Source organism: Prionailurus viverrinus, chromosome D2 (genome assembly GCF_022837055.1).
Source record: "Prionailurus viverrinus isolate Anna chromosome D2, UM_Priviv_1.0, whole genome shotgun sequence".
Lineage (NCBI taxonomy): Eukaryota > Metazoa > Chordata > Mammalia > Carnivora > Felidae > Prionailurus > Prionailurus viverrinus.
Genome location: NC_062571.1, coordinates 87,833,549 through 87,848,127, shown reverse-complemented (window position 1 = coordinate 87,848,127; position 14,579 = coordinate 87,833,549). Strand labels below are relative to the sequence as shown.

Here is a 14,579-nt window from a genome sequence, read left to right as displayed (position 1 = left end):
CCTGCAGGGTGAGGGGCCCCGGGGGTGGGGGGCTGGCTCCTGGAGGTGGCTGGAGTGTTGGCTGAGAGGGGCACGGAATGTGCCACACGCTCTGTGCAACTGTGCCGGGCAGCCCCGCGCTCGGGGAAGCCAGGCTCTCCGTGGCTTGCGCTTCGTTTATCAAAGGCAGCCCCCGCCACCCAGCAGACCAGAGGGCCAGGCCGCGGGAGGGAGCGGGGGTGTCGGGCAGGGCCGGGGTGAGGGAGCGCCCTCCGGAGGGGCACCAGCTCACGCCTGTCCAGAGCGCAGAGCCCCCGGGCTGCTGCGTGTGGGGGCGGCACCCCCCTGGCACCAGGGTCCCCGGGACGGAGGTGCGGCCCCTCCCAGTCCTGGGCCCCGGGACACCGGACGCCAGCCTTGCCCTTCCATTTCCGCCCGCAGTGTCTACAGGGAAGACCAGGGGCCGGTTCAGCTTCCTGTTCGCGAAGGCACGGCACCACATCGTCAGCGTGGACAAGGCCGCCGGGCACTTGTGGCGTCTGGGGGGCGAGAACGCCAGGGAGCGGTGGGCGAGGCGGCGCCCCCGGCCGGGCCAGCGGGACACCCGCCCCAGCGGGGAGGGGCGCGGGCACCCCCCACGGGGCGAGAAGGGCCGTGGTTCGCGGCCCCCGCGGTGGTGCCGGGTGGCCTGTCACGAGCGACGCGCGCGTGCGCTCTTGTCTCTTGGCTCCCCGGCGAGCAGAATACAGATCTGGGCCGAGCTCGCCGAAGTCGCCCGGAAGCAGGGGGTGTGGGGCGTTTGCCGGACAGCGTGCCGCTTCTGCCTCCTGTACGACAGCGTCAAGGCGAAGAGGCCGGCACGGCTGAAGAGAGGTGCGAGGCGCCAGCCAGGGTCGCGTGCTCTCCGAAGCCCGGAGCCGGACCGTGCGGCCGCCCCTGGGCAGGGGCCGGCAGCCCCGATGACCAGTGGGGCGGCTCCTGCCGGGGGCCGGGTCAGCGTGCACGTGCTGGAAGCAGGGGTCCTGCGATGGGAGGGACTCCCGAGCGTCACCGTGACCCGCCGGACCCTGTGCAGCCGGGCCATTGTGCCTTTGCTCTTTGGTCCCTCAGGGTCATCGGGGCTCCAAAAGGGAAGGCACCTGCTGTGAGCAAGAGAACAGAGGCCGCCGTGTCGGGCGCCTGGGGGCAGAGGGCAGAGGGCAGAGGTGACAGTGAACGGGAGGGGGGTGGGGAGGGGAGCTGAGGTGGGTGGGGTTTTCTCGGGAGTGTGGGTGGAGGACGGCTCCCCACATCAGCACAGATTCTGGGGCTGATGGGTCAGCGGGCAGGTCCGGTGGACGGTCAGGGCACAGGCATGTGCCAGGGGTCTGAGGAGACCCAGGGCAGGGTTGCTGCAGGCTTGGTGGGGCCGGGTGCTTCTCAAGGGGCACAAGCAAAACCAAGAATGTGTTGTCGGGGACGTCAGTGACACGTGGGCTGCGGCTGAGCCGGCTTTGGGGACACGTTAGCCACCCGCCCGGGGAGCCCTGCTCCCCGGGGGTGGGGGGGCCTTTCCTCCGGCCCCTTCTAGCAAAGACGCACCTCCCAGAGACCCCTGTCTGCCCCCGGAGCTGGGGGTGAGCCAGGGATCCTTGAGATGTTTTTGTTTCTTTGCTGCAAAAGAAGCACCACGTCTGACCAAGGCTGAGGCTCCGCTCTTTCCCCCAGGAAAGAAGAAGAGGGGCGGAGACAGCGCGGCCCAGGACGGCTGGGGCCACTCAGAAGTGACGTCGCAGCGGCAGGCGTCCCCGAGCCTGCTGCGCAAGTTCGCCGAAGTGGGGTTCATCAACGCAGAGGTGCGTCGCTGGTGGGTCGGCGTGGGCGCCTGTGCTTTGTGGAACACTGCCCCTGAAGACCTGCCTCCTGAAGGGACGGGTGCCGAGTAGGGGCGCCTTCCTGGTGCGCGAGGGCCCCGTGATTACGTGTCCCCTTTCCTTAGAGATAGTTTCTGCCTCGGGAGCCCACAGTCACGTGGGGACTACGCAGTGACCTGCTGTTTTGGGGGGTTGCATCGGGGTGGACGTCAGAAGCGCTTTGAGCAAGTTGTAGCGGGGAGAGGTGTGCCATCAGGGGTCAGCACCGGGCCACAGCACCTGCACCTCCGCCCGCGGGGGCCACGCTCCACGGCACTGCGTAACCCTAAAATCCTTGGAGCCACGTTAGGTCGTTTCTCCTGGGGTCTGGGCAGCCGGGCTAGAGCGCTCTCTGAATTACTCGGGGACCGTCTGCTAAGTGCCTCCCAAATGCCGGGCCGATGCCGTGAGCTGGGGACGCAGTGACGACTGGGGCACAGCCAGTGGTGGCAGGGCCACCTGCCCGGCCGTGCCAGTGCTCTCGGCAGCCTTCAGTGCCTCTGCGCACTCGTGAGGTGACCGGGGGCAGACGCGACCGGGCGCTGGCTAACGTTGAGAAGTGACTGTGTCCGAGGAATGGCGTGACTTGTGTGGGGCTCGTAGAAGGAGCCGTCTCTTCCCGGGACACGGTATTTGTGGGGGTGAGGTGGAGGGAGGACCCTTGAGGCTGAGAGGACCACGGGGCATCACGGGGTCTGCCCACCCTGTGCCTGGCCGCGTGTTCCCGCCTGGCTCTGCGTCTGTGCCCTGTGACTCTGCCGCCCCTCGCTTCCTTCGCAGGCCACCGTCCACCTGCTGCGCTCAGAGGGCGTGCAGCTCAATGACCGCCCCACCCCCCCGGAGGACCCGAGCCAGCACTCGGCCGGCTACACGCTCGAGTGCCCCGAGGACAACACACAGTGGGTCGTGTACCGGTAGGTGGCCCGGAGGGGCCCCGGCGTCCCCGGCAGCTGCCAGCACGGCTCAGCCACGGGGCGGGCCGGGTGGCCCAGGGAGGCTGCGCCCACACCAGGGGCGTGGCTGGTGTCATGTGTGGCCGGCGTGGCAGGATGGTTTGTCTAGTGTGTTTTAGTAGAATCCACACTTTGGCTCCTTCCAGTTAGCGTGTTTTGTTATTAGTAACAAGGGGATACGATGGGTTGGTGTAAGCAGTGGGGTGTGGAGGGGGAGCGGCTTTCCGTGCGCTCAGAGGACGAGCTGTGGTCTGGGCCTCGGTCACGAGTGTGGGTGAGCAGAGCGCTTCACGTAGAACATCCCAGAAGACACAGCGCGTGAAATGCCACGACAGAAACGCTCGTGAATTTGAGATGCTCTGTTAACAGTGATACCAGGGTCTCAGTTGTCTTTGATCTAAAACTAAGTATTTTTAAGAGAGAGTGTGGTAGTGCGTGAATATCGGCCCCACGTCGCAGGAGCCGCACACCGTCTAACTGCCCAGCCGCTCACTGGAGGGGCGAGCCTCTGTCACTAGCGAACAGGCTCCCGTGGAGGCAGCGGGCAGGCGCCGCGTGGGGACACGGCCCGGCCCCTGCGGGCGGGTCGAGGGGACGCAGTGGGTCGCGGCAGGCAGTCCAGGCCGGGGGCAGGCTCCGCAGACCAGCGGGCCACGGGCAGACCGCATGTTCGGGTCCCTAATGCCCGTTCGGGAAAGGTCTTGTTTCGAAGGAAGAGCTTGACGGGGCATGTTCTGCAGGACCTGGATCGAGAGTCTGTCACAGGGCGCCATGGACAGCTGGCTGCGGTGCGCCGAGATCGGGCGAGAGATCCAGGAAGGCTGGATCGTGCAGAACGCGGTGGTCTACGTCCTCAACCACAACCGCCACCTCATCGTGGCCGGGAGGCAGAGGGAGCTCGTGGACGCCTTGGACCACCTCCTGAGCATCGTCAAGGCCACCGGCCACAACGGGTAGGTGTGGCTGGCGCGTCCCGCGTGCGGTCCTGACCCCCGGGGAAGGCTCCGTCCTGCCGCTCCGAGGGACCTTGATTCAGGCCCGGGGACTGTGGGGTCACACACGGGTCCGCCGGTGGGGGTGGTGCCCCGGGACCCTCCCCGCCGTCGTCAGTGCCATCCTTCCGGGAAAGGCGGGTCTGCCGTTGGCTGGTGTCTGACAGTGATTGGGACGTGGGGACAGGGGGACGGGGGAAGGCTGTGGGGGCACAGGGAGGGCTGCTCAAGCATCCCAGGCTCCGTTCACTAGCCGTGCACCCCAAGCCAGATGCTCACCCTCTCTGAGCCGCAGGGCGGCCCATAGTGGTGGAGGAAGGCCTCGGGCCCACCCGGCAAGGAGCCCCCCACCCTCACTGTGTCTCAGCACGGAGCCGGCCTGCCCCACTCTGTTCCAAACAGAATGATTCTAAGGAAGGTTTGCTGAGACCCGGATCAGCTGGGAAAAATGGAAGCAAAGAGCGACTCCTTTGTACGAATCTCATCTGGTTTCACGGAAGGTTGCAAACGTGCGTCTGTGTTTTCTTACGTAGACGGATGGGAGCCCGGGAGATTGCTGTTTTCGTGAGCTAAAATCGGAAATTTAAAAGCAAGACAGACCACAGTGTCACCCGACAAGGGTGACACTGAAAGACTCTCCTTGTGTGTTTTTTGCTGGTTTGGTTTTTAGTCTGAACGATAAGCTTTAGGTTTTCTCATCAGATACCGAAGTACATGTGCTAGACGGGGTGGGAACCAGCAGGCCGCGTGCCGGTTTTCGTCAGGGACGATTAATAACGAACACGGAGCCCGAGCTAGAGAGCCCCTCGCTGGGCAGTGAGCAGGCCCTCTGTGAGATGCCCCTCTGATGCGAGCGCCCCAGCGGGGCCCCGCAGACGCCAGCCTCTCCCCTCCCAGCACTGCCGTGAGTTTCCATCGCGGATGGAGCTCAGACTTTGAGTCCCCGGTTCTGGACGTGCGGAGACCGTTTGCAGCAGTTTTCGACGTTTTGGTGCCATAACGTTGCCAGTGAGAAACGTGGGCGCTCTGGCCGAGGCCCATTTGATCTGTTAACCAACCGATAGAAGTGCCCGGGCCGCGACTGAGGCCTGGCGGACGCCCGGCAGCGGGCACGGAGGCCAGATGGGCCTCTCTGTCCCGCCCCGACGATGCCCCGAGGAGCCCGCCTGGCACGGCGGCGCCCTCTCGCCAGGAAGGCCACCTGTGGCGGGGGAGCCAGGCGTCACCGGAGCGGCCCTCGTCACAGCCGGCTTCCCCTAGGAGGCCTTGGAACAGCTCGGCAAACTGGCGCCGGGACCACGGGCGCCTGTGGTTGGTCCCGGCAAGATGGGAGCCCGGCAAACGCACTTTGTCACGGACTCGTCTGCTTGAGTCTGTGCGTGCGACTGTGTTCTCACCTGCCGGCACGCTCTTTCCAGAGACTTCACTCTGCTGGGGACGCTCTGCAACACTTTGGCTCGAGGCTTGATTCTCAACTGGATTCCGACCCAAGTGCCGGAAAAATCTAGAAGACCCGTGCGCCCGAACCTGTTTCACGCACCACTGGACTCAGGAGCCAGCGCTGAAGTCAGGACCGCGGTGGAGGTAGAGCCCTCGCTGCGCGAGGCCGGAGGGGAGGGACCCTCACTCCACTAGCGCAGGTGACGGGTGGCCATTAGGAGGTGACACTGGCTAGGGTTTTCTACTGCCAGGAAATGGGGTGCAGGGCAAGGAGGGGCAGAGAACATGCATTTCTGTAAGAGGAAGACAGAGAGCCGGGTGTTGTCAGGGAGGGGAGGCGGCGGAGCCGGGCAGGTGGCAGGGCCAGCCGGGGGCCCCCCAGGGGCGCGTGGGGGCCAGGCCGCCCAGCTGCAGGCCTGGTGCCTGTTTAAACCCCCGCCGGTCTGACCACGAGCCAGGTCCACTTACTTTTACTAGTCTGGGTCTTGGCTCGGGCTCCCTGTTCAGAGTTCAGGCTCTAGAACAAGGCCCCATCTGTGTTAGGTTTGCGAGTTCGCCCTGAACCTGAGCACCGGGACGGAGCCCGAAGAGGTGGTGCCCGTGAGCACCCAGCAGCAGCTCCTTGCCACCTGGGTGAAGGCCCGGCAGCTGCTACAGCAGCAGATCGGGCCGCGGCTGGGCACGGACGAGCAGGTGCCAGGGGCCTGGGGCGCGGGCAGCGTCTGGGAGCTCCCGGGGGCTCGGAGGGCTCAGCAGGCCGGGGCCTGCAGGGCGGACGCCTCCTGCTGAGGTCTTCCCTGGTCTCCCGCCTGAAGGGGGACAAGCAGGGACCCAGAGAGGAGAGCTCCCACAGACGTGGGCTCTGAGGTCATGGGCGGGCCCTGCCCCAACCCCCCGGCCAGCCCAGCCACCAGACCTGCTGCCTCATCACTGCCTGGAAAGGGACCTTGGAGAGAAACCGACATACCAATGGCTCTGGCTGTCGCCGCGATGCCCGCGTGTCCCAGGGCTCCGGGCCCCAGCGTCCCGGTACCCCCGGGCTGACGGGCGCTTCTGATTCCTTCCCCCAGAGTCCCAACGAGGACGTCAACTCGGTGACCAGAGTTCTCGTTGCTCTGGAGATGTACTCCTGCAACGGGCTGGGCCTCATGGACTTCTCCGTGCCCCCCTTGGCCCAGGTAGGCGCCACCAGTGCCCAGAGCCCCCAGCCTGAGGCCACTCGTTCGGGTCAGCTGCTCAGACTCAGAGCCGGGGTCAGAGGGCCTTGCCTGAGGCGGCAGACTGGGTGCCCTGTCGCGGGATCCCGTCCTCACCACGGCGCTCACCTGCCCCTCGCAGGGTGCCCGAGCCATTCCACGTGGGAGCCACCCGTGCGCTTCCTCTGCAGTCGGCTCGGGGCGGGGACCCCGGGGGTGGCACGTCAGCCGCGCTAAGAGACGCCCCTTCTCCCCTGCCCGGAAGGTGGTGGAAATGGCTTCCGAGTGCAACTGGTCGGACCCCCTGGTGGAGCTGCAGACCCTGACACGACTGACCCACTTTGCCCACATGGCCCACGACCACGAGGTCGCCATGGCCTGCTCGCAGAAGGCCATCCAGATGGGCATTAGGCTCCTGAGGATGTTTAGCCGGTAAGTAGCTGTGGACCGATCCCCCTGAGGCCAGGAGGGGTCACCGGGCCCGAGCGCCAGCCCTGGGTCGTCCCAGCACGTGTCCCGGCAGCCGTGTCCGTGCGTCCGTGCGCCTCTGCCTGCCAGCTCCTCGTCAGCCAGCACGACGCCGTCAGCCACGGCTCCAGAGAGCCGGGTTCAGAAGGGTTCTGAGGCCACACGAGGCTCACTGGCCGTGAGCGTGACGGTCACGGGCACAGAGGCAGAAAGGGGCTCCCGGGTCACCATCTGCCATCCCCAACAGACAGAGCTTTGATGAACGTAGTTCTGAGTGGGCAACACAGACGTGCCACATAAATTCAGAAGTCACCGAGGACGCGTCCCAGTGACAAGAAAACCCTCCGGCCCCTGTCGCCCTGCCCGCTGCGGGCCGCTCGCTCTCCGGAGGCCATGGCTGCCGGATGTCGCGGCACGAGCTCCCGGACCCCTGTCCCCGTGCGGCGCTGGACGCCCGCTTTCCCTCACAGCTTCCGGCGGCTCTCGCGTTCCGACCTCCGATCGGGAATTGTGTTTCTGCGTCTTTCCCCTCGTTGTGAGTGTCAGGCTGTTTTAATTTGTTTCTACTGTGAGTTTTTTCTGTGGTAACGACCGTTTTCCTTGAGGGTCTTGTGGGTTATTTCCTGGAAACCACGAAATCACCGACTCGAGGGTATGAAGAAGACGTTGGTAGTGACTCAGCAGCCAGGGCGGGCGGGCCAGACCCAGGTGTGCCGAATTGCCACGTGAGGCCAACCTCGGGCCGCGTCCGCGTCTCGGGCTGCCCGCTGTGGCGGCGTGATTGGCAGCGTGGGGAGGGGGGTCTGTCCCCGACTGAGAACCCCAGGGACACGGATGCGTCCGCCATATCTCAGCGGCAGTTCCGGGGCCTGCGTGGGACACACGCAGCGTGTATTTGGGGGCCGACAAATGAATGCCACCTGAGATGTCTCAACACCGCCGGCCTCCAAGTGGCCGGGGTCTCAGATGCGCGTGGGGTCATGGTGGGGGCGGCGCGTGCAGGATGGCTCCCTCCGAGGACCCCGCGGCACCACCTCAACCAGCTCTCTGGTGGGTGCCACCGTCCCCATATTGCAGGTGAGGAAACCGAGGCAGGCGCAGGCCACGTCTGTGGCCGGAGGCCACCTCCCCGGCAGGCGGTAGAGCCGGGCCCGGGCCCAGGCGTCCGGTTCTACGAGCCCATGCTCCCAGAGACCCCCGGATGCAGCCTCTCGGACGCGGCCACGCGCCCATTCTGTGGGCAGGAGCGCGCCAGAAACTGCCGGAAGAGTCAGCCGCGATCCCTGTGGGTTCACGTCCCTGAGATGGGCACAGCACCTGGCGACGGGAGTCCCCAGGACGCAGGGCAGCAGGAGAGGCCCCCTCCCATGGGAGGGCTTGGGCCCAAGTAACAAGGTCCATTGCTGAGAGGTAACGGGGAGCCTCGTCTCTGGCTGGTCGCTGTAACTTCCTCAAGAATCGGACGCGGTTGTGGCAGCCTGTGTCCCGAGGGCGTGCGTGGGTCCCAGCTGCCCCACGAACAGAAGACCGCGTCACACACCGCAGCAGCCGACTTTCCACCGCACCCCCTTCTCTCCGGGTGGGGTGGTGCGTGCCCGCCAGGACCTGCCCTCCTCAGACGGGACGCTCAGGCACAGAGGCCTGGTGTGGGGCAGCGGCGGGTCGAGGGGAGACCCAGTGGCTCTCGTGCCAGCCGGGGGGCTCCAACCACACGGGGGCACAGGAAGCTCCCTCCGAGGGCCGCAGGGCAGGGAGGGGATGGACGCGTGGCTGAAGAGTCCGGCTGAGGACTCCAGTCACCGGCCCGAAGTAGCAGGTGGGGGTGCCAGTGAGAAGGTGGCCCTGCGAGGAAGGTTGGGGTGGGTTCCCAGGACCGTGGGCCACACGACCCGTCGAGACAAGGCTGCCCTCGAGCGACCCCGGAGCTCAGGGCAGCGCCTCCGAGGCCCAGGGGTCCGTAGACGCAGAGGCAGAGATTTCTGGAAGAACACCGAAGCCGTGGATGTCTGTTGGGATGAGGTGGGGCGGGACGAGGCTTCCCCACAGGAGGGGAGGAGAGGCGGCCGGCGGAGGGTGAGGGCCGTCGGAAGCTCGTGGAGCCGGCAGGTCGAGGAACGGGCAGTGGACTAAACCCTCTGAGGAGCTGGACGTTTGGGGCAGGTGTCCGTCAGCCTTGCCCGAGGTACCCGTGCCCACCGACCTGAGGCGGTAGCCGTGGGGGCGTCAGAAGGGCTCCGTCTGACAAAGAGTAGCTGAAGCACAGCCGTGACGGAGCCTGTCCGTTCTCACCGCCAGCACTGAGGGTCATCACGAGGGGCCCTTCCCCCGGCACAGTGTGGACTGACCTCTCTCAGAGGCTACGGGTTATTTTCTCTCAACAGTCTGTCCTGAGAGGTACTTGGCTTCCACAAGGGAAGTCTCCCACGCTTTCTGACTTCCCACCCCAGCTGGGGGAGACCGAGGGGTGGTCCCTGGTCATGCAGCTCGGTGGCTACCGGGTGCCCACCCGCTGCTGGCCTCCACCCACGCAGGAGCCCAGTGCACTGAGGCGGGACGTGCGGCCGCCGTGCAGAGAGCACCTGGCCGCCTGCCGCGACGCCTGACCCCGGGCCGGGCACCAGGGCTCCCCTGCTTGCTACCGGCTCCCCACCAGCATCTCAGCCACACTCTCAAATAGGGAGAATCCCTCGGGATACGCAGATTATGCGACAACCAGAGGAGAACATTAAGAAAAACCCCTCAAACGTACTTGAGAAGTTGTGGCATTTAAAAAGTGTGTAGTGTTGTGGAAGGAGGAATAATCAAGGACTGGAGATCCCTTGAAAAGAAATTGAGTGAAGATTGCAGCGTGAGGAGGGGCTCCTGGGCGGCTCAGTGGGTTGAGCGTCCGACTTCAGCTCAGGTAACGATCTCACACTTCACAAGTTCGAGCCCCGCGTCGGGCTCTGTGCTGACAGCTCGGAGCCTGGAGCCTGCTTCAGATTCTGTGTGTGTCTCTCTCTCTTTGCGCCTCCCCTCTTGTGCTCTGTCTCTCTCTGTCTCTCAAAAATAAAACATTAAAAAAAAAAAAGGTATCAGTGTGAGGAAATCTCTCAGGAAGTAGATGAAAAAGGACGCACACAGAAAATGTGACGGAAAAGCCAGGAGCCACACCGGAGCCACACAGGAGGTCCAACGACTAACCTTCAGAACCCCGGAAAGAACAGAGAGTGTGCTTCAGAAAGAAGTTTGAATGCGGATTGTGATGCAGGAGAGGCTCCAGGGCAGACAACGCCACCGCCTGACGGACGCTCTCACCAGCGGGCAGCAGGGGAACGAAGTCACCCTCACGTGCAGACGCATCACAGGGACACGTCTGGTCATCACAGATGAAGAGAGTGTCCAAACCGCCTTTAAAAGGAATCCACCTGCACCTCAGCAACTTCTGACGAGACACGTCTCCAGAGGCGAGGGAGACAAAAGGAAAAACGAACCACTGGGACCTCGTCAAAACAAAACGCTTCCGCAGAGCGACGGAAACAAGCAGCAAAACTAAAAGGCAACCTACGGAATGGGAGAAGATATGTGCCAACGACATAGCAGATAAAGGGTTAGTATCCGAAATCTATAAAAAACTTACCAAACTCAACACCCCAAAAACAAATAATCCAGTGAAGAAACGGGCAAAAGACGTGAACAGACACTTCTCCAAAGAAGACATCCCGATGGCCAACCGACACATGAAAACACGCTCCACATCACTCCTCATCAGGGAAATGCAAATCAAAACCACAATGAGATACCACCTCATACCTGTTGGAATGGCTAAAGTGAACGAGTCAGGGGACTCTGGATGCTGGCGAGGATGTGGAGAAACGGGAACCCTCTTGCACTGCTGGTGGGAATGCAAACTGGTGAGGCCGCTCTGGAGAACAGTGTGGAGGTTCCTCAAGAAACTGTAAACAGAACCATCCTACGACCCAGAAACTGCACTACTAGGTATTTATCCAAAGGATGCAAACATGCAGATTCAAAGGGGCACACGTTTATAGCAGCACCATCGACAGTCAAATTATGGAAGAGCCCAAATGTCCATCGACTGATGAATGGATAAAGAAGATGTGGTATATATATACACACACACTATGGAATATTAATTACTTGGCGATCAAAAAGAATGAAATCTTGCCATTTGCAATAATGTGGATGGAACCAGAGTGTATTATGTTAAGCAAGATAAGTCAATCAGAGAAAGACAAATACCACATGATTTCACTCATATGTGCAATTTGAGAAACACAGCAGATGAACTATAGGAGAAGGGAAGGAAAAATAAAATAAAAACCAGAGAGGGAGGCAAACCATAAGAGACTCTGGAATACGGAAAACAAACTGGGGTTGCTGGGGGGAGGTGGGTGGGGGGTGGGCTAAATGGTGATGGGCCTCAAGGAAGGCGCTTGTTGGGACTAGCGCTGGGTGGCGTATGGAAGTGATGAACCATTAAATTCTACTCCTGAAATCATTATTACACTCTATGTTCACCCACTTGGATTGAAATAAAATTAAAAGTGAAAAGAAAGAAATCCATCTGCAGAGTCACAGGAAACATCAACACAACAGCCTTTTCCAAACGCTGGGAGGCAGAAGAAAACTGGCGCTTTCTAGGTGGAAATGATTCGCAGCCCGGGTTTTAACCCACTCAGACTTTGAGTCAAGTACGTGGGGAAGGAAAGCCATTTTTAGGCAGACAGGGACCCGGAATATATGTTTCGCACACGCCTGTTTGTGGGAAAGTCACTTGAAGGATATGCTCCAGAAAAACAAAGGAATAAACCAAACGAGAGAGAGAGATGTGGGATGCTTGGAATAATAAATACGTTCCAGAAAAGTTGTCACACTGTGCTGCTTGCTGGGAGGGCTCCCTGTCTGAACTGGAGCAGGACGGAGGGGGCTCTGGAGCGAGGGCAGGGAAGACAGAGGACCCGGGGTTAGGTCGGGAAGAGTAGAAAAGGCACGGTGCTAAATGAAAATCGTACAGTGGAGAAAAAGCCAGTGGGAAACTCTAGGAGACACAAAACATTTGCATTGTCATGGTGTTCACTGATACTTTAGTTTTGGGCTTAACAGTTGTGGCTACTTCACACAAGCGTTACCAGCTTTGGCAATTCAAAAGCCAAACGCTTCTGCAGGGGAGGGGAGAGTCCAGAAGAGAGGAGAACAGCTGTGACAGCAGCCTCGCCTGAGAAGGTGGGCGGTCAGGTGTCACTTGCTGAGGGTCCACGAGATCTGAGCTGGTATAATGTTTTAAAGAATAAAGATAATAATAGGGGGATTAAATTAATCCTGTAATCATCTATATTAATAAGTTGAGAAGAGGGCAAAAGGAGGGTCTGAGTAGTTTAAATTTTTAATTTTAAAGAGAGAGCATGCACAAGAGGGAGAGGGGCAGAGGGAGAGAGAATCTGAAACCTTGTTTTAAAACATCTATTTATTTTGAGAGAGAGAGAGAGAGAGAGAGAGACAGCGCGAGTGGCACAGAGAGAGGGAGAGAGAGAATCCCAAGCAGGCTCTGCGCTGTCAGGGCAGAACCCGACAAGGGGCTCGATCTCACGACCGCGAGATGACAGCCTGAGCTGAAATCAGGAGTGATGCTCAACCGACTTGAGCCACCCAGCAGCCCCAGGTCTGAGTAATTTAAACTTCATCTATCGTCGTGAGAATTCCACAGGCGATGTGTGCAGCTGATAACGTTGGGAAGTCAAGTTAGATGCCAAGTTTTAGAGGCAAGCATATGCCTACTAGAGGAGAGGACTAAGCGTTTAGAAGTCATTCCCTGCAGGGAACAGCGCTGCGAGCTGAGTAGAAGTAGCGATGCCTCCCCGTGTGCAGGTACCGTTTTGGTAAAAATTGACAAGTTATTTTGAAAAGAGAAACTGCAAAGATATCCTTCTGGAAAGAGTCAGCACCTGAACGCTGCTGCATAGTCGTTCTGTTGTTGGGTTGAAAGTCGCTTCGCTGCTGGTGGCGGGCGGGCCGGGAGGACTCGGTCAGGGCGGCAGGGTGTAGGCTGTAGGAAGTGTGGCCTTGCCATTCTTCTCCAGTGATTCTTAAATTGAGTTTCATTTTAGAATGAAAAATCTTATGTAATACAATAAAACAAGATAGAAATAGAAATTTATGCAAATAGTGATAGGGAGAGTGGAGGTACCATAAAAATGTAATTTCCGCTTCGACTTTTGAAAGCTCATTTATATAGCATCACTGCCCTCTAGCGGCAGCCGGAGTCACTGCACTCAGCGGGATTGCCCCTCGTACCCGGGTCTGACTGTGGTTCTGACCGTTCATCCAGCCTCCTGGCTTGCTAGCTGTGTCCAGGCATGCTCCTGGGTGTTTGGCAGCTGGAGAGACACGGCCCCTGGTTCTGGAAGAGATGCCCACTTGATAGTGATCTTGCTGGCCACTCAGAACGTTGCACCCTGTGCCTGGTCAGGCAGGATACGTGGTCACCTTCAGCCACGTGGCACTCGCTGCAGATGATTCACTGTTTAAAGAAAATGACACGTATTTCAAATGTTTATGCTAATCTCTCCACTTTGCAATTTATAGGTAGAAACTCTAGTGTGGAATTGGTCACAAAGTAATTTTATAATAGCGATGCACAGTAATAGTAAATGTTTAGTTCTTGCTGAAAAATAGTACAGTTTCTAATCAGTATTTTCATCGCTGAGTGTTTAATTACCAGAATAATTTTCACATTCACACTATCAGTATAAAGGAATGTCCATTAATAAGAAATTTCATGCAGATCCTTAAAACAGACACAAAATAGATTAGATAGTCTAATTCTAGATAGTCTAAGGTTGTTTGGGACATCTCTACTTTGTTCAGCATTTTCATTTAACATAATCATCAATGTTGGGTCTTTATAGAAATTTATATAATATATACAATATATTTATGTAAATTGTTAATAATTTATATATGTGTATAATATTTATATCTTACATATAAATATGTAAGATATTTAAGATTATATTTGTTGTATATTGTATTATTTATCTATAAACAAATAAGTATATAATATATAATAAAATAAGTCATTTATAGAACATGTTTATTTATATGTAAAAGTCCCTTTTCCTACCATTTCTGGCCATTACACAGTAACAGTTACTATACTCTTGTGCTGTGAGAAAAAACGGTAAAGCTTGGCAAAATACATGAACCAATTATTGCCAGCATTGGGCAACAGATGATCCAACGAAGAGATTTCTGTAAAAGGGAACATCAAACGTGGCTGCACGTTCACCCTTGCTTTCTGTGGGGTGGGGTTGGAGGGGTGTTCAAACGTCAGCCTTGGGAAGCACAGCCCAGACAGAAGACATACTGGGACGAAACAAGGACCCGTGCCTGCGGCTACTGAGACAGCCGGCGTTTGTCAGATATGATGTGAGAAAAGAGATTACTGGACAGAGCGTGTATGTTCCCGGGCACTGAGGTGCGATTTCTCAGCTGCACAGAGATGCTGGAAGCCATCCGTGTTGAGGTGTTTGACAAGAGTCCACTTGCCAGGCGTTCAAAAAGACCGTATGCCTTAGGAGTAGGGCTGTAAGGGCCACTCTAGACTTACCCCACAAAAGCCTCATTCAAATCTTCATAGGATAAACTGAGGCACCAGTA

At 58.9% G+C, this 14,579-nt stretch overlaps 1 protein-coding gene across 6 annotated transcripts in view; it reads left to right on the top strand.

Moving 5' to 3' along the window:
• Positions 1-14,579, top strand: part of CFAP46 (cilia and flagella associated protein 46) — a 97,340-nt gene that overhangs the window by 23,080 nt on the left and 59,681 nt on the right. For 5 of the 6 annotated variants that reach the window (XM_047825386.1, XM_047825388.1, XM_047825385.1 and 2 more), the window contains 8 exons: positions 421-852; positions 1,687-1,814; positions 2,652-2,785; positions 3,565-3,777; positions 5,235-5,400; positions 5,800-5,949; positions 6,327-6,434; positions 6,718-6,884. In XM_047825386.1, coding sequence (XP_047681342.1) covers positions 421-852; positions 1,687-1,814; positions 2,652-2,785; positions 3,565-3,777; positions 5,235-5,400; positions 5,800-5,949; positions 6,327-6,434; positions 6,718-6,884 — 1,498 coding nt within the window. The remainder of the gene's footprint in view (positions 1-420; positions 853-1,686; positions 1,815-2,651; positions 2,786-3,564; positions 3,778-5,234; positions 5,401-5,799; positions 5,950-6,326; positions 6,435-6,717; positions 6,885-14,579) is intronic. The other variant, XM_047825387.1, reaches the window with a different exon arrangement.